The sequence below is a fragment of the Cricetulus griseus genome, assembly GCF_003668045.3.
Source record: "Cricetulus griseus strain 17A/GY chromosome 1 unlocalized genomic scaffold, alternate assembly CriGri-PICRH-1.0 chr1_0, whole genome shotgun sequence".
In the NCBI taxonomy this organism is placed as follows: domain Eukaryota; kingdom Metazoa; phylum Chordata; class Mammalia; order Rodentia; family Cricetidae; genus Cricetulus; species Cricetulus griseus.
Genome location: NW_023276806.1, coordinates 213,887,511 through 213,912,232, shown reverse-complemented (window position 1 = coordinate 213,912,232; position 24,722 = coordinate 213,887,511). Strand labels below are relative to the sequence as shown.

The following is a 24,722-nucleotide window of genomic DNA, read 5'->3' as shown; positions in this document are numbered from 1 at the left end:
CACATTGATGGTCAAAGGCATGTATGTACAGCCACACACAGAGACACATAAAATATAAAAACAAAACAAAATGCAGGTCTGCTGCATGGTTTGAGGCCTGCCTGGTTTACAGAATGAGTTCCAAGACAAGGATATCCAGGGCTACACAGTAAAATCCTGTCTCCCAAACAAACAAAAAACAACCCCCCCCACCAGCTTTTCAAGAAATAACAAAATAAAGGCTGTTACATGCTTTTTAAAAATGGAATTTTTCAGACAACTGTAACTTTAAAATAATAAAGGATCTTAAAATAAAACAAATTTAAAATATTAAAGGCCCTTAAAATATAACAAAACAAATGATAACACTAAATTTAAAAGTATCTGTCTCAAGGTTAAAGTTCTTTTATTTTTTGCAAAAAGCAAAAATCTGTCTTGGCACAAAGGAAACAAGTAAAAGATATCTCCCCTCAGAAGTCATGACTGCAGGTCAGTCCTTATGGGTTATCAGATAGTTATGAGTTATCACTTATCTCAAAGTTCCTTATCTCAAAAGGCTGGCTTCACACTTACTGGTTGGCAAGGATGGCCTTGAAGTTTTGAACCTCCTGTTTTTAACTCACATGGTGGGATTATAGGTGTGCACCAGTGCTTACTGTTGGAGAATGGAGCCTAAAAACGAGATGGACTAAAGTCTCATGCAGTAACCAACTTTTTCCAGAGCATTGGACAATTTATACTCGAAGGTTAAGAAGCATCACGTGAATAAAGTTCTCATGAGTTCAAGCTGTGCGGAATCACAGGCACAGGCTACACGTAGCAAAACACGTTTTCCCATAGAGGCATATAAACAAGTAACGATAGGTAGTTGTAATGAATCATCTGATGTAAACTCATTCCAGTTCACTACACCTGCAAAGTGAATCTCAAGAACAATTTTCTCCTCCTCTTCTTCCTCTTCCTCCTCCTCCTCCTCCTCCTCCTCCTTCTTTTTTAAAGAAACTGACATCACAAGATTCTTTTTTTTTTTCCACAAACACTAAGATTTCTCCTCACATGACTATTCCTGGACCATGCTCTGACACATCACCACAGCCAACTTTATATGGTGTTGAGAACTAAAGCAAGAGCTTTCTATTATGTTAGGCAAGCACTCTGCCAACTCAGCTACATCCTAAATGCCCATTCTGTATATGGGATGATAACTTTAATCCATGTATTTAGTTGTGTATTCTATCATATCTTCTGTGAATAGTGATACTTTGACTACTTCCTTTCCAATTTGTAGCCTCTTGATCCCCTTTAGTTGTCTCACTGCTGTAGCTAAGACTTCAAGTACTATATTGAATAGATATGGGGAGAGTGGACAACCTTGTCTTGTTCCTAATTTTAGTAGAATTGCTTTGAGTTTCTCTCCATTTAATTTGATGTTGGCTGTAGATCTTCTGTAAATTGCCATTGAGGTTTGTCCCTTATATTGCTAATCATTCCAGGACTTCTGTTGTGAAGAGGTATTAAATTTTGTCAGACTTTTTCTGCAGCTAATGAGATGATCATGTGATTTTACTTTCACACACACATACTACCACCACCACCGACAACTACTACTAAAACAACAACAAAATAACCGGAATCAATAATCATTGGTCATTGATATCTCTCAATATCAATGATCTTTTTTTCCATTTTTTATTTAAATTAGAACCAAGTTTGTTTTACATGTCAATCCCAGTTCCTTCTCCCTCCCCTCCTCCCCTGCCACCCCACTAACACCCTACCTATCCCATATCTTTCTGCTCCCCAGGGAGGGTGAGGCCTTCCATGGGGGGGGTCTTCAGAGTCTGTCATATCCTTTGGGATAGGGTCTATGCCCTCCCCTGTGTGTCTATGCTCAGGGAGTATCCCTCCATGTGGAATGGGCTCTCAAAGTACACACCTATGCTGGGGGTAAGTATTGATCGACTACAGGAGGCCCCATAGATTTCCGAGGCCTCCTCACTGACACCCACATTCCTGGGGTCTGGATCAGTCCCATGCTGGTTTCCCAGCTATCCCTCTGGGGACAATGAGCTCCCTTTTGTTCAGGTCAGCAGCATCAATGATCTTAATTCCCTTATAGAACACAGGATGCATCTGAAAACAGGATGAGTGAATGATGAAGTTCTAGAAAGGACACTATCAGGAATAATTGAAATAATATTCTCATAACACTCCTTTGGTGTCCTTATTGCCATTACAATTAAATTTTTATTAATGCTTATTAATTTCATGGATAGGACTTAGAACACAACAAAGCTTTTTCCTTTATGTTTCTTTACTTAAATGACTTCTATTAATGAATATTAGGTTAAAAACAGTTTTTTTTTATGTTCAGGTAATAAAGGAACTAACAACTAAATTCTTTTATAATAGAACATACTACCTTTTTAGTTACTGATAGCCTGCAAAATGGACAGCAGTGTTGTTTGATGTTTGTGCACTGGATAGAGAGCTAATTAAATGAGTTGACAAGGGCTAGGAATGTAGCTTATTGGTCCAGTACTTGTCTAGCATGTTCTAGGCTCCACACCAAACATCAGTTAAGAAAATGCACCAGTCTTGTCCGCATTTGGTGAGGTTTTTTTCCTTGGACATTCCTTCTTCCCAGATGACTGGTGTATCTTGAGTTGATATGAACCTACACAATAACTCAGCCCAGTTAAGTTACTCAGCTAAGTATCCTGGTAGCACCTTACGAAGCTTTGCTCACAAGCTCTTTTACAGTCCTTTGTCACCAATGCTGAACTTTGGGTTTCATTCTTACTGAAATGTCACAAAATCTGTTTGTTAAAATTGTTTTAACGTCTTTCTTACAGCAATTTTTAAATGGATACTTAGTGTATGTCAGAGTAAAGATATTAAAATATGAATTACATTTAAGAACAGTCTTGTTAATTAAGCTTTAGTTGAAACTTTAAACGATCTGCATATCGTGTGAATTTATTTTCATGTTTCACCTTCATTTTTCTCTTACCTAGTTATTGTTGTAGTTTCTAGTTTGATAGCTGTGGACTCATGAACTCGATCCTGGGACTTGGTCCTATTCTCCTCTTCTACTGCTTATATTTTACGGGTGATGCTGAGGAGTTACTGCAAAGGCAGCCTGGGGTGCTTCTTTCTGAGGACTATATTACATAGACATTTTCTCTGCACTGTTTTTGTGTGGAAAGTATCTTCTTCCTTTTAGGCAAAGAGATTACTTTTGAAGCAAATAAATGAGAGTGTTCATGTCTCTTTTGAAGTCACATTAAAAATGATATTTGTACTTTTGGGCATGTTTTCTAATAACTTTAATGTAGCTTGAAAGCTTTCTGACTTTGTTTTTCATTTCTTTATGCTGTGTATGTCTGGTGACTTTTCCATCTTTTCCACAATTTCCCCTGGGCTTCCTGAGACCTGTCCTTTCCTAGTCTTACAGTCACAAATGCATCGGCTTCACTTTCTTTGAAGTCCTCTGATTTTTATTACCCATGACTCATAAATTTTTGCATTTTAAATGTGCTTTTTAAACACAGTATATTTTCACAGTCCTGACTGAAAATTCTCTTCCAGCGAACACTGCTTCTTTTAGATCATTATTTTGATGAGGGGAATTGACACATTTAATGTTTTCTTTTCTTTTCTTCACATGTGAGTAATTAAACCAAGGGACAGTGTATGGTTTTCATATGTTTAATTAATTAAAAAATTTTAAGCCCAGTGTTGGTGGCGCAAACTTTTAATCCCAGCACTTGGGAGGCAAAGGCAGGTGGATCTCTGTTAGTTCAAGGCCAGCCTGGTCTACAGAGCGAGTGCCAGGATATTCTCCAAAGCTACACAGAGAAACCCTGTCTTGAACAATCCCCCCCAAAGAATTTTAAATTAGCATGCAAATTAACAGATTTTATTATGGCATTTTTACATGTATAATTGTTATAATTGCCCCCACCAGTGGTAGTTGTCAATTGAGGGAGAATGACATATCCTAGAATCTGCCTTTGTTACACTAATGTTTTAGCTAGTTATTCACAAGTACTTAATAGTGTTAAGACTGCAGCATTGAGAATTTGAAATAACGTTTTTAGACGAATGTTTTTGGATATTAGTTTATAAAAACAACATTCAAATGATTAAAAATGAAAATTTCATGGTATTTGGGACCATTTAAATATTTTTGATGTCTGTTTTCTCACATTTTTCCAAGTGGATATTCTAGGGACAGACCAGGGGCCAGGTGATTTAAGTCCTGAGAAAATTATTCAAAGCTAGATGATTTATAGTTACGTGGCTAACTTCTCCTCTCACAATCCGGGTTGTGAAAGCTTTTAAGCATTTTGTGCAGAAGTTTGTTGAATTTTAATGTGTAATTTGAGTATTTCCCCTTTAATATACTTTATCATTCGAAACCTTACTGAAATGGCCTATATATGAAAGTTATGGTAATCAAATGAGTACCAGGAAAGGGAAAAAATAGTTTAAACTTTTTGCCAAATCTTGTATTTGTATTGTCTGGTGTAGTGTAATCATGTATTAGTTTCATATGAACCATTTATAGTTTCTTTTATTAAAATAAGATTTCTAAACCTTGGGATGGGATAAACATTGTATTGTATTTAGTTGGGTATAGAAAGGTGGCTCTAACATGGTCCTTACAAGTTTGGAGGTGAATAGTAACTGGTGTAGGAAGCAGAAGGAAAACATGCAAAGAGGCAATCATAAACTGTAAAGACTTGGGACTTCAGTGTCAACAGTTAGAGCTTTTTAAAAAAGGATTATTTATGTATTTATTTATTATGTATACAGTGTTCTGCCTGCATGTATCCTTGCACACCAGGAGAGGGCACCAGATCTCATTACAGATGGCTGTGAGCCACCATGTGGTTGCTGAGAATTGAACTCAGGACCTTTGGAAAAGCAGTCAGTGCTCCTAACATCTGAGCCATCTCTCCAGCCCAAGTTGGCGCTCTTTTGTGTCGATGTCTGTAATGGAGTTTTCCTGCTGACAAATAACTGACAAATAACTGCTTCCCAGATAACTGACTTGGAGATTTAATATAAATTATAAATTCTTGGCCAGTAAATAGCTCAGGCTTGAAATTACCTAGCTCTTACAACTTAACCCATTTCTATTACTCTGTGTGCTGTCTGAAGCTTGTGGCTTTTACTTCTATCATATTCTGTGTGTCTGACTCATTTTCCCTCTGGCTGATGACTTCTCTGACTCTGCCCTTCATCTTCCCTTCATTCTCAGTTTGACTTTCCAGCCTAACTTTATCCTGTTCAGCTACTGGCCAGTTAGCTTGTTTATAGCAACATATATTCACACAATGTAAAGAAGGATTAAAGTTAACATATGTAACTTCATATTGCTGTTAAAAGGAAGGTTCTAATTCAATATAGTGGAATGAGCCTACGAATTCTACCTTTTAAACAGGTGCCCATTGGACATTAGTGTGTATGGTCAGTGGTGGATCGTTTGAGGAGCAACACACTGCCCTAGTTTTAAAGTAAGAACTTATTTAGTAGGGCCTGCATTTGCAGCTCTTTCCTGGACGAAATATTATCTTTTCTTACTAAATTATTCTATAATGTATTTAAAAGATACCAATGGGCAATACAGATATAAATGGCTACATATCTTGTCTTGAATGACTTTAATTGGATTTTGGTTGTTGTTGGAAAATTACACAGTACAGTATGAGATTTATGAATTGGTACTAATTAGCAAGGGATTGAATATTCAGAAGAACTGAAGTTTAAGTCAGCATCGATGCATTTAGAAAATTGATGCATATTAGAAAATAATTCTGTTGAGAATTATTTAGTACCTATCTAACTTAGAAATAAATGTTTTTTTTTGTTTTTTGTTTTTTTGTTTTTTTAATCTCAGCATTAGAGTAAACTCCAGCTGATGCCTTTTGTCTCATCTCTAGAGCTGTGGTCTGCAGATGGGGATTTTTAAATCTTCAGAAGCAGGTGTAGGATGGAGAGTTTAACCATATTGGCTGCAAAATTGTATTATTTTTAAACATGTAGATGCAGTCTTTCAAATGCTAAATGAAATCCAAAATACAGGATATAATTTTTATTAAATTATTTTAGTCTTATTTTAACTGAGATTTGGGGATTATGAGGTTTTTGCTTCCCACCTTTTTAATGGCTGCCTATGTTATTTTTAGTTGCACAACATGGATAAGTACATGTGTGGGAAAACAGTAGGTACAGTATTATTCCTGTTTCAGTGTTTTAGTTGTGGAAGTGATTTTTGATAAGATATGAAAAATTAAATGTTCTGAGTAAATTGTATATATAGGTATGCAGTGTTGAGGAAAACCCTTTAGAATAGTTTTGGAAAATTAATTTCTTTTCCTATCAAATATTTGTGTATTTTTCTTAAAAGTTAGTATAATGACATAATTTTACCAACATGCAGTAGAGGAATCTGACATTAAGAAGAAATACCAATTTTCCAACTATAACTTAAGCCATAAAACTTAACAGAGAAAAATGTGTGTTTAGCATGATTTAAACCTTAAGTATTTTTATGGGTTTTCTTTCCAGAGAACCAGAGGACGAAAGAGAAGCTTTGTTCCCGAGGAAGAAAAGCATGAGGTTCGAATAAGTAAAATTCTCTTTACAATGTCTGATCAGAGGGAAACTTTCTTGCTTTGAGTGATTTCCTTTTTCCTCCTATTCAGAGTTTGTTTAGTTTACTTTCTTTTTCCGAATGGCAGGAAAGAGTTCCTAGAGAAAGAAGGCAGAGGCAGTCTGTGTTGCAAAAGAAGCCCAAGGCTGAAGACTTAAGAACAGAATGTGCAACTTGCAAAGGAACTGGAGATAATGAGAATCTTGTCAGGTAAATGGAACACTGAGACTTTGTCTTTAGGGGTTAAAGTTAAATGCCCACCATTTGGTTTCTTTCTCTCTTTTTTTTTAAGAACAGATATAGTAAAAAAAAAATTACTGAATAAGTCCTTTATAAAATATTTAGTGAGAATGGTACTTCAGAAATAGGTTTTTTTTTCCACTTATTAACCTGCTACACATGCTTATACTCCAGACTTAGATATGAATAAGAGTGACAGTATGAATTTTGAGCAAGAGAATTCCTTTTCTCTTGAGAATAAATTGCTAATGCCTGTATAAAGAGGCTGCAAAAATGTTTGTTCTGAGTACCTTGTACTAAGATGATTGCTTTATCTCATCAGACCACAGAGTTTCTAAAGTTTCTTGGTGTATCATCGTAAAAGTTGCAGATTTTCACATTGGTTTTTATAGAGTTTGATTGGCAACAATGCATTAGCAGTTCCTTATTGCTTTTCAAAATGAATGTGTTAAATGCTTCTCTGTTATGAAATAAAGAAAGGTGAAAAGATGGCCTAGATAGACTTTACTTTTTATTTGGTTTTCTTCTTTGTTTGTTTTGTTTTGTACTTCAAAAACATCGAAGTAGAACGTGGTGCCTTCCTGGAGCCACAGCTGGTGCTGCTCAGTGGGCACTCCTCAGGTGCAGAGACTTGCAGTTTTAGCCATTTGCATCTCTGGCTAAAAGAAGAAACTACATGCTGAGTGTGGTGGTGGTAGGGGCAGGTGGAAAGCAAAAGGTGCTCATTGCAAAGTTACTAGTCCTTCAGAGGACAGTGACACAAAGATTCACACAATATGTAAGGGAACATTTTCGAGTTCCTTCAGAAATTGTGTTTAGCTAGTCTATATTCAGTTAACTGGGGACAAAGAAAGTAACATTTCAAAAAGAATAAAACATTTGATAAGACACATATATTTGTATTGTATGATTTAAAATACTTTTAGAATGCTGTCATGTATTTCACTCACTAAGAATATAACTTCAAAAATATGTCATCGAATATAAAATAGAAAGTTGTTAGGTTTTTGCTTTTTTTTTTTGAAACAACTAACAAACTTTATTAAATAATACTCATGATTGCATAAACTATGTAAGACATTTATAACAAATTTCAACTTAAAATATAAATTGTCAGTATCTCTATAAAGTATCCTTTTAACCACTGAAGTATTAGAAAATCTGAAGAACCCATAACATTATTGATGTGCACCATCATAAAGGTACACAGGGCAACATACACACACACACATACACTCTCTCTCTCTCTCTCTCTTTCTCTTTCTCTCTCTCTCTCTCTCTCTCTCTGACTTTATGGGACTTCCAAAAGTAAGATCCCCATCTGTCTTTCTTCAGGTCCTTTAAAAATTAGGTTTTTGCTTTTTACTGAAGAAGGAGAAAGTGAAAATTCCATTGAAGAAGTAGAAAGCTAGGAAACTGTTATTAGCTAATATTTCTTTGAAGCAATTCATTTCCCTTCTTGTAGGGATTTCTAAAGATTAACTAAATTCTTCCAAGTGTAAGATAAACACAGGATTTCCTGTCTTCCTATTATAATTTTTGAAGACTATCAAAAGTGATATCCTGACCACAAATGCAACATAGTGTATATATAAAACTATGCAATTTTTTTACAGCCTCATGTAATTAAGAAAATTCAAAGGTAATTTCCTGGGGTCTGGAAGTAAGGTTGAAGAGCTTGACGAGTTTGGAATTGTACAGATTTAGGTGCTCGTTGCTGTCTTGTAACTATTTGAACAAATATACAAGACTATCCTTTTTTGGAGATATTACATTAATTCTGATTCATTTACTATAAGATCACTAGATTTTTAATTAGATGTATTTTTGGATATATTTAACATGAGGAATGAGTGCAATTTTTATTTCAAAAAGTAATTTATTCGAGGGTGTTTCCAAACTGTCATGTTTTAGTTGTCTTTTAAAGAATAGGTTTCATCTTCTAGACTTGATAAGATTTTTGGGTGGAATTAGTCTTTCTTATCTATTTCATGACTTTCTATTATAAGTTTTTATTCCTAACCACTTTATTGCAATATGCAGTATCTGGAGCACTGGAAAGTCAGTCTTTTGGATGGTAAAACTATTTCTGTTACTGTTGAATTGATGATAAAGGTAGCTTTTTTGGCTTACCTTATTAAGAGATAGCAGCATTAATTACCTGTGAAACTTTAAAGAAATTAACATAGATGCAATTAAGATGTTTTCATTAGAACTTTTGAGGTTAAAGTAGGTATGATATAATGACAAGTGTTTCTAGTTGTAATGTTATCTTTCTTTTAAAAAATATGTTCAGTTTAGGAACCACTGTTCTTGGATTGAAATTTTTATATAGAATGCCATCTGCTTATAAATTAATTTTATACCTAGTATTTGTCAGTTTGCCTGGCATCTCATTTATTTTGTAGTTGGCATCATTATTGTTTGAAAAATCCTTCCTCCAAAATTATATTTTATGTACGTTTATCATGCATACATACTATTTAACCCTAATTTTAATATATTTATTATTCACATACATATTTATTTCTTTATTAGTAACCTTGGGGATTGAGTCCATGGTTTCGTGAAGGATCTTTTAAATACGTGCCTATTTTCTATAAAGATACATTTCAAGGGTAGGGAAACTAGCTTAATCAATAGAGTACCTGCCATACTAACATATAAAAATTAAGTTGGATTCACTGTATTAAAAAAAAGCTGGGTGTGTAGAATTGTGCATATTATCCCTTCGATAGGAAGGAAGAGACAGGCAGATCTTGGGGCTCACTTACCTGCTGCTATAGCTTTATCAGGGAACCTCAGACCTCAGTGCAAAACATACTTATAAAAATAAACAAACAAGTAAATATAAACCAAAGTAGATAGCAGATGACTCCTGAAGAACAACAAACAACACTCACGGTTGGCTTCTGGCTCCCACATCTTTCACCTGCATGTGCACACCCATATATACACACACAAGCACACATATGTACCACTCCAACATACACATACAAAATATACTTTAGTGCCTTGTTAGACATACCTTATATTCATTGTATATTCCTTTTAGATTTTCCCAGAAAATTAAGTGCCATGGATCATAATAAGTTTTTATTGAATGTAGCTTGTTTTCTTTTTTTTTTCTCAGCTTCCTATGAACTAATACCCATAATTCCATAGGGTCTGCTGCTTTGAATTTGAAACGATATCTGTTTGTAATTTAGGCTATGCACTAAATTTCTTCACATTTATTTTCCATCCTCAGTTAAGTGTAAATGTTTTAATGTTGAGTTTATATGTATAATTTTTCATATTATTTCATATTTGCAGTTTCTAGGCCAGCTATAACTAGTTGGTTCCAGCTGTACTGCCTGCTCTGTCTAAATTTTTTTTCTCAGGTGTTGGGAAAGTTACTTAGCATTTCTGTGCTTTAGTCTTCCCCTCTATTGTAGTAGAGCAGAACCTTACTTTGCTTAGTTATCTTGTGAATAGCTGCTAAATGGTCATAAAATCCTTTCTCTGAAAGTACTGTGACAGTAATCTTGTATAGCATTGTAAGGGATGCTTATGTAAGTGAGTGTTGCGATTGGTAAGTGTGTCGTGAGTAGTAAGTACTTCTGAAAATTTACATATGTACTGGAAAATATACATAACCCTATTTTTGTTTAAAATATTTCTAGAATATAGGGGCCAAAATGAAGTTTAGAATTTGTCATTATGCATTTTCTAAGATGATTAGATTAAGGTATTTCTACTAGATGAGAGAAATATAAGAATTATCAAGGTCTTAAAAATATTTAACCTATCTTTAAAATAATCCTATGGAGTTTTTCACATATTACTTCTATTTTGCCATTTGCTCTTTAAACTTAAAAGTTACTTGAGAAATTGCCCATTAAAACCATGTTCCCTTATGTTCTGAAAACTGCAGTTTACATGCTAAAGGCTTACGCGAGGCTCTTTAAAATTGTGCTATTTTTCTAGGCATGTATCTGCTTTGATAGTAATGCTCTATACTTACCTTGGGCACTTAACAATAACTAATTTACTTTTATTTCCATTGACTACTCTCAGAAATACTTGAATAATAGACACTTAATAAACTTAATTTAAGCATTGGCTGTTTTTAATAAAGAAAAACCCTATAATTATAATTGAATCTAAAAGCAAATTGGGCCACAATATAAAAATACATATTTAGTAGATATGTTCAAAGGCTTACTAATGGAGAATTGCTTTTCCGTAGCTGAAGTATATAGTGCACACTTGTATGTGTATGTGTGTGTGGTAAGGGGAGGAACCTGATCCATCCATACAAGAGTACACATGTAGTAATCCTTCTATTTCAAAGTATTTGATTCTTCAAAAGATGAGTTCGAGAGACAATCAAGTCTGTCTTCTCCATGAGCTTTTTACTCTTTGATTAAATTAAGAGCAAGAGTGAATTAGAATCCTCATGACTTACATTAATTAGGTAAACACAACATGACACCTTTTACTACTACATGAGAGGCAGAATACAAAGTTTCTGTAAAATTCTTATTACCTGTGAGTTCTCTTAAGCTGATACTTTTAGTTTTATTTTTCATAGAGCTGTTAATCAGAAGTATGAGGATAGAAAATAATCTGTGACACCATTTCAGTTTTTCAGCTAATTCTACACTATTGAATGCATGCTGAAATCTCTTTGGAGTATGTGGCAACTTAAATAGATGTTGAAACACTTTGGCTACAAGGTTAGCTTGATGCCTAAATAATGCTATCAGGACTTTTATTTCTTTCAGATTTTAAATGTCTTGCTTCTGGATGTTTTTTCATAAATTAAATTTGATTGTATCATAAACTGTTAGGGACACCAGCAAGAATTCATGTATAATAGATTTTTATTTTCAAATATTAATCTCTAATGAGTCTCGGTTTTTAAATTTTTAATTAACTTTTTTGTCCTAACCAGTGTGCAGGGTTGTAAATTTCTTGGATCATAATTGAGTTTTTCTCTCTGAGATTTGGTTGGACTGATAATGAGGCTAAATTTGGCTGCCATTTAGTTACTATTTTCAAAGATATTTTTCCCTGTTCCCACCCAGGACATATTAGGCAAGTGTCTACTTCTGAGTTATAACCTCAACCCTATGCCATGGTCATTATTTTCATGTCACTTAATATTACTAAAACTGGATTACTCAAATTACTTTAAAATATAATTTACTTTCGTTCTTTTAAGGAAAGATAGAATTAAATTTGATAGAATTCTTAAGTATACTTTGTTTTGATTATAGACGTGCTTCATTATTGACTTATTAAAAACTGCTAACATAGAAATTATTGATTTTACTGAATGACTGTTCATTATATTTATTGTGCTGGTAACTAAGCACGGGCTTACCCATGCCGGGCAAATGCTCTGTGACTAAACTCAGCCTCGGACTCTCCTATCTTTGTTTTTTCTTGTTATTTTGAAACAGTCTTACTAAACTGCCTTCTTGCATGTTTTAGCAAATTATTTGAATATTTTGACAACATTTTTAATCTTCCTAATTCTCATGGTAGATTGAATATAAAAGGCAAAGCACAAGTGTCATCGCAAGATGTCTCTGAAAATGTATAGATCTCCTATAGTTTATACTAAAACTATCTACTGTTGAACTCCTTTAATGGGGTTCATATCAAGGGGAAGAAAAACCCAATATTCCAAGTCTAGGCTGAATCCTAAATAATTGCTTGTATTTAAGCAAAGGTTTGTAATTATGACCTCATTGTTACTCTGTTTTATTGTATTTTTGACTTTTGACTTTGGCGAATATGGTGGGAGTGAGTTTGAGACCGGGTAGCCTAGGCTGGCCTGGAAATGTAGACCAGATGAGCCTTAAATATGCAGTGATTCTTTAGCCTCTATTTCCTGTGTTGTGAAATTGACAGGCGTGTGCAACTGTGCCCAGCAATATTTAATTTTTTTATTTTTAAAATAGCTTTAGACTACATTTTGAGTATATTCCTTCCATGATACTTTATAATTAATAGATTAAGCCTCTTAGAAGGCAGGTTTCTAACCACCCTGGGTCTCCTTATTCTAGGACAGTAAAAACAAATCAATAAAAATCAGTCCTTTGATGAGTAAGCAGTTGTTTTGTTTAAACACATCTGTTGCATTTTGATTTTCATCTCTTAAGTTTTCACCCCTTCAAATATTCATTTTATTTTTTAATTTTGAAGCAAGATTTCTTGCTATGTAGCTGTATCTGGCTTTTATTAAAAATTGGAGGTTCTTTCTATATTTTGGGAGGCAATAACATGTCATGAATGATGTATAATCAGTCACTCTCTTGGCCTGAACCGTGTGTTTGTTTGCAACTTGCCTTCATCTCCTCTTGATTTAATTTTCTGTTAAAACTGATAGATAATAATGCCTGCTATGTAGGTTGTTTGGAACAATAAATGTGCTTATATAACACATGATGGTGAAATGATAATTGTTTCCCATATACTAAGAATAACTATAATAAAACATGTAATTTTTGCATGATCTCACACATCCTATATGTTAATCTTAAATTATTTAGCTACCCAATAAGGTAGACAGTGTTTTTGCCACTGAATTGGTCTTGGTGAGAAACTAAGGCACAGAGTCAGGCTACTTTCCAAAAGTTGTATAACTAAAAAGTAATGAATTCAAACTTGAACCATCTGGCCCCAAATTCCAAAATCCTGGATATTTTACATTTCACTTCTCTGTTGCTTAAAACTTGTCCAAGCATGTAGCAGAGGTTATTAATCCTAGCATTTGGGAGTCAGAGGCAAGAGGATCAATGGTTGGAGACCAGACTGAGTTACATACTCACATAGTGAAACCCTGTACCCCCCCAAAAAAACCCCACTATATTTTGATAAAAATATTGTTACAGGCTGAGTGATGGCACTCATTTCATGATCATTTTGATTTTTTTATTTGATAGCTTACTAGACTGTCATGTTTTTTCAGTTAAGTGAATGCTAGAACCTTATTCTCCTAAGGGTGCTGTTTTTTTTTTTTTAATTAAGCAGATTTATTAAGACAATCAGAGGACTTACTCTTTGAAGCTTTATATATCACTGTGTTATTCTTTACATATACTTTATCTTGAATAAGGATGGGAATGGAGCTTTGTCCATGCTTCTCTGGGATACTTGACCTTTGAGAAGCTGATTACATTTTAGATAACTTTAAAGTACATCATCATTTCCTACGTCAGTGAAATTACATTGTACTTGTATTATACTCAGCTAAATGTCACATGCATACATATTTAGCTCACATATATAACACATACATTTGATGGCATGCTGTTTGGGAACATTTTTGATGCTATGTGTACTTAAACTTTTTAAATTGTTAGTAATGTTAATTATGTCCACCTTTAAGAAAATATACTGTGGTTCTTTTGTCTTAGGAACAATGCATCATTGCTCTAGGTTAAAGAAATCTGAATATAGTGCTAAACTTTAGAGAGTGAAATCATTAGTCACTGTGTTGTGTAAAAGTTTATCCAAGCATTTTATGTCACTATTTTCATTTTGTGAATGAACTTTGTAGATAAGATGTACCTCATAAAAGTAGGTCTTACTTTTCTGATCTGTAGGGTTATTATTTTAGTAGAGGTGGGTGATTTAAATAAGCACACCCATGTAAGGCAATGGATTACACTCCATTTGTAATTCAGTAAGCTTAGAAAATGATACTGTTTCCTATGTGCTAATGTTCATAAGTGTCAGCGATCCTTGCCTGAGAAGTCTCATACCATTAATCTGGTTTTCTCTTCAGTTTGTGGGGAACAGGCTTCCCTTTTCAGAAGACATTAACTGAAGAGTTAATGACCATGGGTGATCCTATTCACCTGTTAAAATGCCTTCTTGTGTTTGTGCAGATATTTTAGTTAACAGAAGAGGCTTTTACATTTGTTTTCTCATTAACGATATTGACTCGAAACTACTGAACCTGACCCCCCCCCCCCAAAAAAAAAACAACATATTTTTTCCTTCTTCAGCTCGTCCTCTGACTTTTGTATATGCTGTTAGAATAATCTTAGTTTTCCTGTTAGTAATGTTGATGTACATGAATTGGTTGTGGACTAGTAAAACTGGAATATCATTTTCTTGTTTATTGAGTGATTGTCTCCCTTCCAATGCTGCTTCTGCTTTTTCTAAATCAAGTGGCAATATGTTTCATGGTAGTGAAAAACAGCATGAGGCTTATCTGAAAACATAGTAACTAGGAGAAAATGTGGTACAAGGCAAAAGATTACAGGATGGACTATATTAGTTACTTGTCTCATTGCTATGATAAAAGTCCCTGAGAAAAACAGTTTAAGGAAGGAAAGGTCTTTTTTGTTTTGTTTTGTTTTTGTTTTGTTTATTTTGTTGTTTTTTTTGTTGTGTTTCCTCTCATTTCAGGGTATAGTTCATCCTGGCAAGGGAGTCACGGTGATAGAATCTTGAGGCAGCTGGTGCATTGCATCTGTAGTCTGGAAGCAGGGGGAGATGAATGCTTGGGCTTAGCTTAGTGGGCAGGTTGTGCCATAACCCTTAACCTACTAATTTCTCACAGGCTTTTCCAGGGACTCATATCCCAGGCATTTCAAATCTCAGGCATACAATTTATACTAACCATCACAGAGTTGTAGTTTATTGGAAGAGCCCTGTAAATACAAGTGTGGCAATATATTATTTATGATTTAATAAAGCCACTGAAGATCAGAGATGCAAAGCAATCAGTCACTAGCTCTTACCTCTATCTCAGATGGAAATGGCTATCCAGTCCTCAGCATGACTGGAGAATCAGTCTCTTGAGACTGAACCTTGAATGCCCCATTCTCTAAAGTTGGGGCTAAAGGCGTGGAATCGCAAGTGCTGAGATCTCCTTTGTGTGAGCTGTTTCTCTTTTACACTAACTCACTCTAATATAACGCTGGGTGGCCATGAACTCACAGAGATCCATCTGCCTTTGTCTGCTGAGTCCTGGGATTAAAGGTATGTGCCATCACCACCTGGCTTCTATGGCTAATTAGTATGGCGGCTGGAATTAAAGGTGTGTATTACCACTGCCTGGCTCTCTGGCTGTGGCTAGCTTTGGATTTTGATATTCAGTGGCTTTATTAGATCATAAACAATATATTACCATATACAAGACCCTGGTTTAATCCCCAGTTAATTTGTGGTTGAACTGTGGTAAGGCTCTGCAAGTAGACTGTAATTTTGAGGAATGCAGATAGTATTTCTGGAAACCAGTTGTCTCAGTTTCAAGGGAGCATTGCATTACAGTAGTGTAATATTTGTATGTTGTGGGGTTTACTGGTGTGTTGGGGTGCCTTGTGTGTATGGAGGTCAAAGGTTAACCTTGGGTATCTTTCCTTAGGAACAGACCACCTTGTTTTTGAAACAGGGTCTATCACTGGCCTGGAGTTTGCCAAGCAAGTGTGGCTGACTGGCCAGTGAGAACAAAGGAACCTGTCTTCTGCAGCACTAGGACTGCTATTATTGTTTTTTTTCCTATTTAGTAATAATAATAATAATAATAATAATAATAATAATAATAATAATAATAATGATGGGTTCTGGGATCAAATTCAGGTCTTTGTTTTTTAACAGCAAGTACTTTACAGGATGAGTTAACTACTTTGCCCTCATAATTGATTTGGAAGTACCCTTTAAGTCTCACATTACATAATTTTGTAATTTTGGGCATAAGGAAGAGAAATTTAGAAATGCAAAATGTTACTTGGTTATAAGAAATTCTGAATAATTTATAGGACAAAATGTTGGTGATCATTATTTTTAATATTATTAACCCATAATATTTTTTCTCATTTTTATCTTACATATTTTACAGACTATATCCTGTCAAAAGTCTGAGTTAATTATAAGGCATTTTCTTCCCTTTTTATTAAGGTTTATAGTAGAATTTTGCTTTAACTTAATCAGCTTGTCTTTTCTGTTCAAACAAAATATGTTGACTTTTAAAAACACAATGAAATGCTTATAGATAAACATGACTTATGTTGTCTAGGTAGATGTAGCATATCTTGTATTGCCTGTATTGCTACTAGCCACTATTTGGGGTGATATGAGATTGTTCTTCATTTTAGTTCTTAACTATGACACAGTTTCCAGGAACAATTACATTTATCCTAAATGGAAATAAATTACAGTTACCAATTACAAAGTTAGCTTTTCATATTATGATGCATTTAATATAACTTAAAGATAAATATAGGTGCAGACACCTTTGTGTAAAGTTTCCCTTGTGTTTTGTTCTTATTTTCTAGAGTAGCCTCATGTTTTATTAAGAAAACACACAGTCTGGAATTGGGCTGATGTTGTACGATGGCCCAGTAGCTGGCTTTTACCACGGCTGGTAAATAGCAGCTGTTCTCCTTCCCAGCATCACTTCCAGCCAGATAACCACTAAAATCACTGCCCTGTGCTTTCCTGGAAATGCCGTAATCCTTCAAATGCCAAATTAAATTGGGAGAGAAAACTATCAGTGCCTGTACAGTTATGTAAAAGGATGAGCATGAACTGAGTGAGATGTTCTGGAAGAGCAGTAACCTTTCCCTGGATGTGTGCGTTTCCCATTACATTTTTGACACAAAATGTTGCAGAATGATTTAATGGTGGCATTTTGTTTTGCTGACTTTCCCTTTTTTTCATTAAAAAGAAACCAAAGTTAGGTTAGGATTGTAGGGAAGAGTGACCAAGCGCTGAATTCTATAAGAATCTGTTTTCAAAGTAAATTACTAAAAGCATTTAGAAATGTGCATTTCCCCCTTTTATATTGTATGTTAACTTTAACATACAGAATCACTATCTCAATTATATTGTCCATGTTACCTTTTCTTACCATTGTCTTCCCATTTTCAATTAAACTGTGATCATAAATGGCATTTCAACAAATCAGAAAAGCTTTATGGCTTTATTTAAGTTATTACTCAGACTTAACCTGTTTCATGGGCCTTTGTTTCTCATTCTGGCCACATGTGATAAGAACAATGATACTGTATTCATAGACTCCTTGATCAAAAAGATAGATGCCTGCTAACGTTGAGATCCACATTTATGTTGGGAATAAATGTCATTATCTTATCTTGTCCTACATAAGTAGGACAGAGCTTACTGATACCTATGGAAGCATAGCAGATGTAATTGGATAAATTAACTTGACAGATTGCAGTTTATAAGTCATTTACACTTACCATTTTTTTGTTTTCCTATTGATATGGAATACCTCATTGTGTGCCCTGTCACATAGCTATTTAAAAAAATGAGTTTGTTATATGTGCATAATTTTAGTATCTCATTTTATGAAAACAGTGGTTAACTGAGCATCCTTTTATCTTGTTAGCCTCAGAACTTACAAAACTAGTACTTTAGCTAACAGCAGGAGGAGTGTCTCAGCCACAGCATCATCCGTTGTTTCTTTTTCTCCTCTGATGAAAACTTCAACAGACTTCATTTTCTTTTTTTCTTTTCTTTTCTTTTCTTTCTTCTTCTTCTTCTTTTTTTTTTTTGAGACAGGGTTTCTTTGTGTAGCTTTGGAGCCTATTCTGGCACTCACTCTGTAGACCAGGCTGGCCTCAAACTCACAGAGATCCACCTGCCTTTGCCTCCTGAGTGCTGGGATTAAAGGCATGTGCTCCAATGCCCAGCAAGACTTCATTTTTTTCTAAGAACTTCGGTGGAAATTGATTCCATTTGCTGATGAGCATTAACTGTTGCTTTTTCTCCTATGTCTTAATGGAAGGACTTACGTTTCATTTACAAATCCATTATCTTCTTTTATCTTACTTAATTTCATTCAAACTGAATAAAACTAACTAATTAGGATATTAAGCAGTGTAGCCATATGATACTTTATGGTTTTAACTACAAATTGCTTAAGCGCCTTGTTAGTGATGTGATTTCAGTGTGCCTTAGATGCTGAGCAAGGTACATCACGTAAAAAACCTTGAATTTTTGAGTATGGAGAAAATTCCTAAGCTGCCATCCAATCTACATTTACTCATTTTCTCCACTAAAAACTAGTTGTCATTAACTATTTCTTGTAGTAATGATGCTGCAACAGCAATGAAAATACTGCCTAGGAAAATGCAGAGAACTGATGGTAACCTGGAATAAGGTTTATTTATCACTCTGGTTTGGAAACCCAGACAAGCACATGGAAGTGAATAGTACCCATATATCATAGTTGTAGAAGATTAAGTAAAGTCTGATTTTTCTGGACATCAGCTTAGCAGTAAAATTCAAAGGCATTAAATGTGCCTACAGTTACTAAAGAAGTGGTGGTACTTGTAAGACTGTTTCCAGATGTATATCTAGAAATTAACATAGATTTATTGTATTAATTGTATTCAATGTGCATGGCACTGTGTTACACAAAGGTATTTCCATACAACTTTATATCCCCCGTGATCCTTCCCTTCTCTTGGCCCCTTTGTTCCCCTAGATCAGTGGTTCTCAACCTTCCTAATGCTGCGACCTTTTAATATAGTTCCCCATGTTGTGGTGACCCCCCAATCATGAAATTATTTTTGTTGCTTCTCCATAACTGTAATTTTGTTACTGTTATGAATCATAAATATCTGTGTTTTCAGATGGTCCTAAGCAACCACTGTGAGAGGGTCATTTGACTCCCAATGGGTTACAACCCACCAGTTGAGAACTATTGCCCTAGACAGTTTCACTTTTATGTCATACATACATATCTATATATGTGATACTGTATTTGCATAAAATCTAGGAAGTACTTGTGAAAGAAAACATATTTATCTTTCTTCAACAGGTTTGGTCCCTTAATATGTTTGTCTGCATTTACCACAACTTGTATGTAAGAATATTCCAAATAGAATATTTTTATAGTATTAAAAAATATTTGTAACGAGTATAAATGCCTAGAAGCCGGGGAATAGTTAAGTGAATTATTGTGTATATTAATTTCTTTTCTCTTATTCAATCACCATTTTTAGAGTTTATAAAGAATATTTAAATTGTATGAAACCTTGCTGGAAGATTTAGTTCAAAAGTGACATTCTGGGGATAGGAATGGTGGAGTACATTATTATCCTGTCATATGGGAAGCAGAGGCAGGTAGGCCTCTGTGATTTCTAAGCCTGCCTTGTGTATGCAGGAAATTCCAGGCCAGAGCAACACAGTCAGACCCTGCCAAACAAACAAACAACAACTAAAAGAAGCAATTTGGAGGATTGGGAAGCAGTTTGGGGGACTGTGGAAAACTCATTAGGAAACTGAGAATAGAAGCAAATTCTGTAATGTCTTGTGACTGGTGGAAGCTGAGGGTGCTTGGGGAGGGAAGGGTTTATCTCATTCACAGTTCCATAGAGCAGTTAAGCATCCAAAGCAGTGAGGCCAGGAACTCAAGCAGGGCAGGAACCTGAAGTCAGACACTGATGCAGAGGCCATAGTGGCTACTCTTACTCGCTTGCTCTCCCTGGCTTGAGCAACCTACCTTCTTATAGAACCCAGGGCCATCAATCAGCCCATGGGTAGCCCCACCTACAATAGACTGGGCTCTCCCACATCCATTACTAAAGAAATGTTGAACAGGTTTTCCTGCAGCTGGATCTTATGGAGGCATTTTCCCCAAATGAGGAAATAGAGTTATCTATACCATAACTAGCTTGTATCAAGTTGACATAAAACTAACCAACACTACTGACACCTTTTCAGCTTCACACACAAATTCCTCCCTGTTCAGCCACAGCCTTTCCTTTCTTGTTCACCGCCCAGATCATACATTAATATTGACATTACAATATAGAACATTTTACAAACTTGAACAGTAACAGCCGTTGGAGAAATGGCTCATCGGTTATGAGTACTGGCTTCTTGCAGAGAACGTACATTTAGTTTCCAGCATCAAGGTGTGCCTGTAGCCTATCATGGCCTCTTTTTATAGTGCTGAGTCTCAGCTTTTCTTCATTTTCCGCTTAATCCTGGAACTTCAACTGCTATTGAGGCTCCACCTTCACCAATTGTCTGTACTGCCTCTCACAGTGTCAGGCCGCAGCAGCTTTCCTGACCCTGTTGCCTTCAAAACCATACCACCTGGATGACTTTTACATGACCAAGTTCAACTTTTGGTTCAAGTTACAACCTTGGCTGCCTCTGGAACACAGCTTCTGTGTACCAACTCTGAGGAAACACTTCCCAGAAGATTTCACCTCAGTGATGCTACATTCTTCTTCTTGTTAAAAATTTTATTTTATTTAATTAACATTTCTTTCATTTATTTTAAATAGTGACCACAGTCTCCCCTCTCTCCTCTACTCCCGTTCCCTGCCCCCAACTTCTATCTACTCCCCTCCCCACCCACTCCTTCATCTCCATTCAGAAAGGGGAAGGCCTCCTGTGGGCTTGAACAAAGCATGGCACACCACCTTAAGGTACAACCTAGCTCCTCCTGCTACAAAAAAGACTGGATGAGGTAATCCAGCATGGGGAAAGGTTTCCCAAAGCCATCTAGGTGCCAGGGACAGTTTCTGATTTCATTGGTAGGAGCCTTACAAACAAACCAAGCTACACAACCATCACACACATGCAGAGAGCCTAGGTTGGTCCCACGCAGGTTTCCTAACTGGTGGTTCAGAGCTCCCAAGAGCTCAGGTCAGCTGTATCAGTAGGCTTCCCTGGCTCCTACAATCCCTCCTCCCTTTCTTCAGGAGGACACCTGGAGTTCCACCCAGTGCTTGGCTGTGGATCTCTGCATCTGCTTCCATCAGTTACTGGATAAAGGCTCTCTGATAACAATTAGGGTAGTCACCAACTTGATTACAGAAGATGGCCAGTTCAGGCACCCGCTCCACGAACGACTACTAGGAGTCTTAGCTGAGGTCATCCTTGTGGATTCCTGGGAGTTTCCCTGGCACCAGGTTTCTCCCTAACCTGGCAATGCCCCCCTCTGTCTCACTCCCAACCTGCCCAACCTGCTCCTTCAAGTTCCCATCCCTGCATCTCCCCCCACCCATTTCCAGTTTATCAAGGAGATCTCTTCTACTTCCCCTTCCCAGGGAAATCCATGATGCTGTTCACTTCTTTGTCACTGCTGATTTCTTAGCTCCAGCAACACCAAGATTTCACTTCAGTAGTTCTGGTGCCTTATGAGTTATAACCAATTTTGCTCCAACTAAGCAAACCATAGATTCTCAACTCAGAATCTTTAAAGGACTTGAAGGTGTGTGTGTGTGTGTGTGTGTGTGTGTGTGTGTGTGTGTGTGTGTGTGTGTGTGTGTGTGTGTGTGTGTGTGTGTGTCTTCACAAGCCAGGCTTCCATCATCTGCACTGCTCTCAACAATCTTCTAAGCTCCTACAGAACGGCCTTCTGAGCTCTTAACACTCAATGGCTTTTCTAGTCCAAAGGACTTTCTTCCACAATCCTCCCCAAAACAACAACATGGTCAAATCTGGCACAACAATGCCCCAGAATCCTGGTACCAGTTCATCTTAGGGTTACTATTGCTGTGATAAAACACCATGAAGAAAAGCAACTTGGGGAGGAAAGGGTTTATTTCACTCAGTTCCATACAACAGTTCATCAAAAGCAGGTCAGAAACTCAAGCAGGGCAGGAACTGGTAGGCATGATGAGCTGATGCAAAGACCATGGGGGATACACTTACCTGCTTGCTCCCTCTGGCTTGATCAGCCAGCTTTCCTAAACAACTCCGGACCACCAACTCCAGTTCCACAAGGGACTGAGCCTCCCCATGATCAATCACTAAGAAAATGCCCTGCAGGCATGACTGCAGCCCAATCTCATGGAGACATTTCTCAGTTGAGGCTCTTATCTCCAAGAAGGCTCTAGCTAATGTCAAGTTGTCTTACAACTAGCCAGCACACTGGCTGAATAAATAATAAATAATTTACAAAATTATAATAAATAATAAATAATAAAACAAAAAAGGAAAGACATGGAATAGAATGAGTCCTGTTTTATTTTGTGTGACCTAATTTAGCAGTAGGAGTTCATGGATTTCTGTTCCATATGGGTAATATGCATTCCAATCCCATTTTCATTCATCAGAGCATCCCTGAGCCTTTCTAATTTAATCAATCTGAATGGTTAGTCATGCTGCTTTTGTTACAAACACCAGGAATAACGAGATAAAAAAAAAAAAGTTGTCCCTACCTGAATGTGTGTTCTTGGGTTTCTTTCTAAATCACAAACCAGTTGTCACCAAACTATGCTAGGATCCCTTCTTTGAGCTTAGTCATTTCACTCCTTCAACTTTGATGAATTCAGCATTTCTGTTCAAAAATTAAGTGAGGCAAGCTAAACTGAAGACAGCTGTTCATTTCTCTCATGTGGATTCTAGTCACTAATATGTATGTGTGCATGCATCCCAAGTAACTAAAAGAAGGCCAAAAGAGGGTGATAAGGAGGTTATAAGGAAGGACAGGGGTAGCCAAAGGACACTTAAGACATGAAAAAGTAAAAGAGACAGGTGACATGGTGGTATTGGGTAGCAGGGGTGGGGGAGATGGGAACCTCCTAAAATCTACCTTGTTCAGAAGTGCCTTAATGGAGGCCTGTAGCAGTAGCTCAGGCAATAGAGCTTGCCTAGCATGCCCTAGGCCATGAGTTTGGTCACTAGTACTACATAACCCAGGCATGGCAGTACATACCTATAATCTCAGCATTTTAAATGTGAAGGCAGGAGAATTGGGACTTTCTAGTAATGCTGATTACATAGCAAGATTGAGGCTAGCTTGTGCTACAGAAGACTCTAAATAAAAGACAAACAACCAAAACAAAACGAAACCTCAACCCTGCCTTAGTAGTCTTATATACTAGTTAAAAAGAAAAAAATGCAGTTTTTATTCAGTTATTCCTTCATGTTCTGCTTTCCCCTCTGTGCTCACTCATGTACGCACTCTTCGGCTGTCCTCTTTCCTAACTACTTAGTTTCTTGAATTCTCTCAGTCCTCTGCATGGAAATTGGAAAGCCAAACAACTTTAGGGAAATAAATTCTATTTCCTTAAATATGTTTGTGTGTGTGTGAGAATAATATAGAGTTGCCTAGTAAATCAATTGCAAAATAATTAATGATGAATAAAAGTGAGAGTGTCTGTGGAAGGCATGGAGAATTTTAAAGTTATAAGGAAGGAATAGAACAAGGCATTTCAGGAGAGTTGAAGGACTCTGTGTGCATACCCTGGAAGATGGGAGTCATCACAAGGCAAGAGGGTTCTGAAGAAAAGAAATGAATTAGGTGTTTGACTGATAGGATTTGTTTTGTGTGCATGGCGTATGTATGTGTGTGTGTGTGTGTGTGTGTGTGTGTGTGTGTGTGTGTGTATGTGTGTATGTGTGTATGTGTGTATTATGTATTCAGGTACACTTGCCTATGCAATATGTCATCCTCTGTCACCCTCCCATGTTTTTTTTTTTTCTAATTTATTTTACCTTGAGTAACTGACATTTGTTTCTTTAAATTGTTGATAATTTCACTCGTGCATATTTGTTTTGATACAGTTCATCCCCTTCTCCCTTCCGCCCATTCCTTCTCTATATACCTTTTACTTTTCAATGTCATGTGCTAGTTTGTTTTAAACCACTAAGTCCACTTAGTGCTACTTGCATATGCATGTCTATGTATAGAACATTGTGTTGGAGCACGGTAGCCCTTTAGGGGTCTTATCCCTGCTACCAAGGTAGAAAGTGAGCACCAATTAGTGATGACTGGTCTGGAAACATGTGTCTGCTAATGATGCACCTAGCAAGAATTGTAGCAGTAACCAACCATTTTCTGCTTGAATTTATTTTTGAGGCAATATTTCACAGAATCTGGAATTCACTGATGCAACAA

General features: G+C 36.2%; 1 protein-coding gene across 9 annotated transcripts in view; it reads left to right on the top strand.

Annotated features, from left to right (window-relative positions):
- The window catches only part of Phf14 (PHD finger protein 14), a 133,091-nt gene that overhangs the window by 62,117 nt on the left and 46,252 nt on the right, over positions 1-24,722 (top strand). For all 9 annotated transcript variants that reach the window (XR_004771561.1, XR_004771559.1, XR_003479966.2 and 6 more), the window contains 2 exons: positions 6,559-6,609; positions 6,732-6,853. Coding sequence is in view for 5 of the 9 variants with exons in the window: in XM_027389917.2 (XP_027245718.1) it covers positions 6,559-6,609; positions 6,732-6,853 (173 nt within the window). In the remaining 4 variants the exon portion in view is untranslated. The remainder of the gene's footprint in view (positions 1-6,558; positions 6,610-6,731; positions 6,854-24,722) is intronic.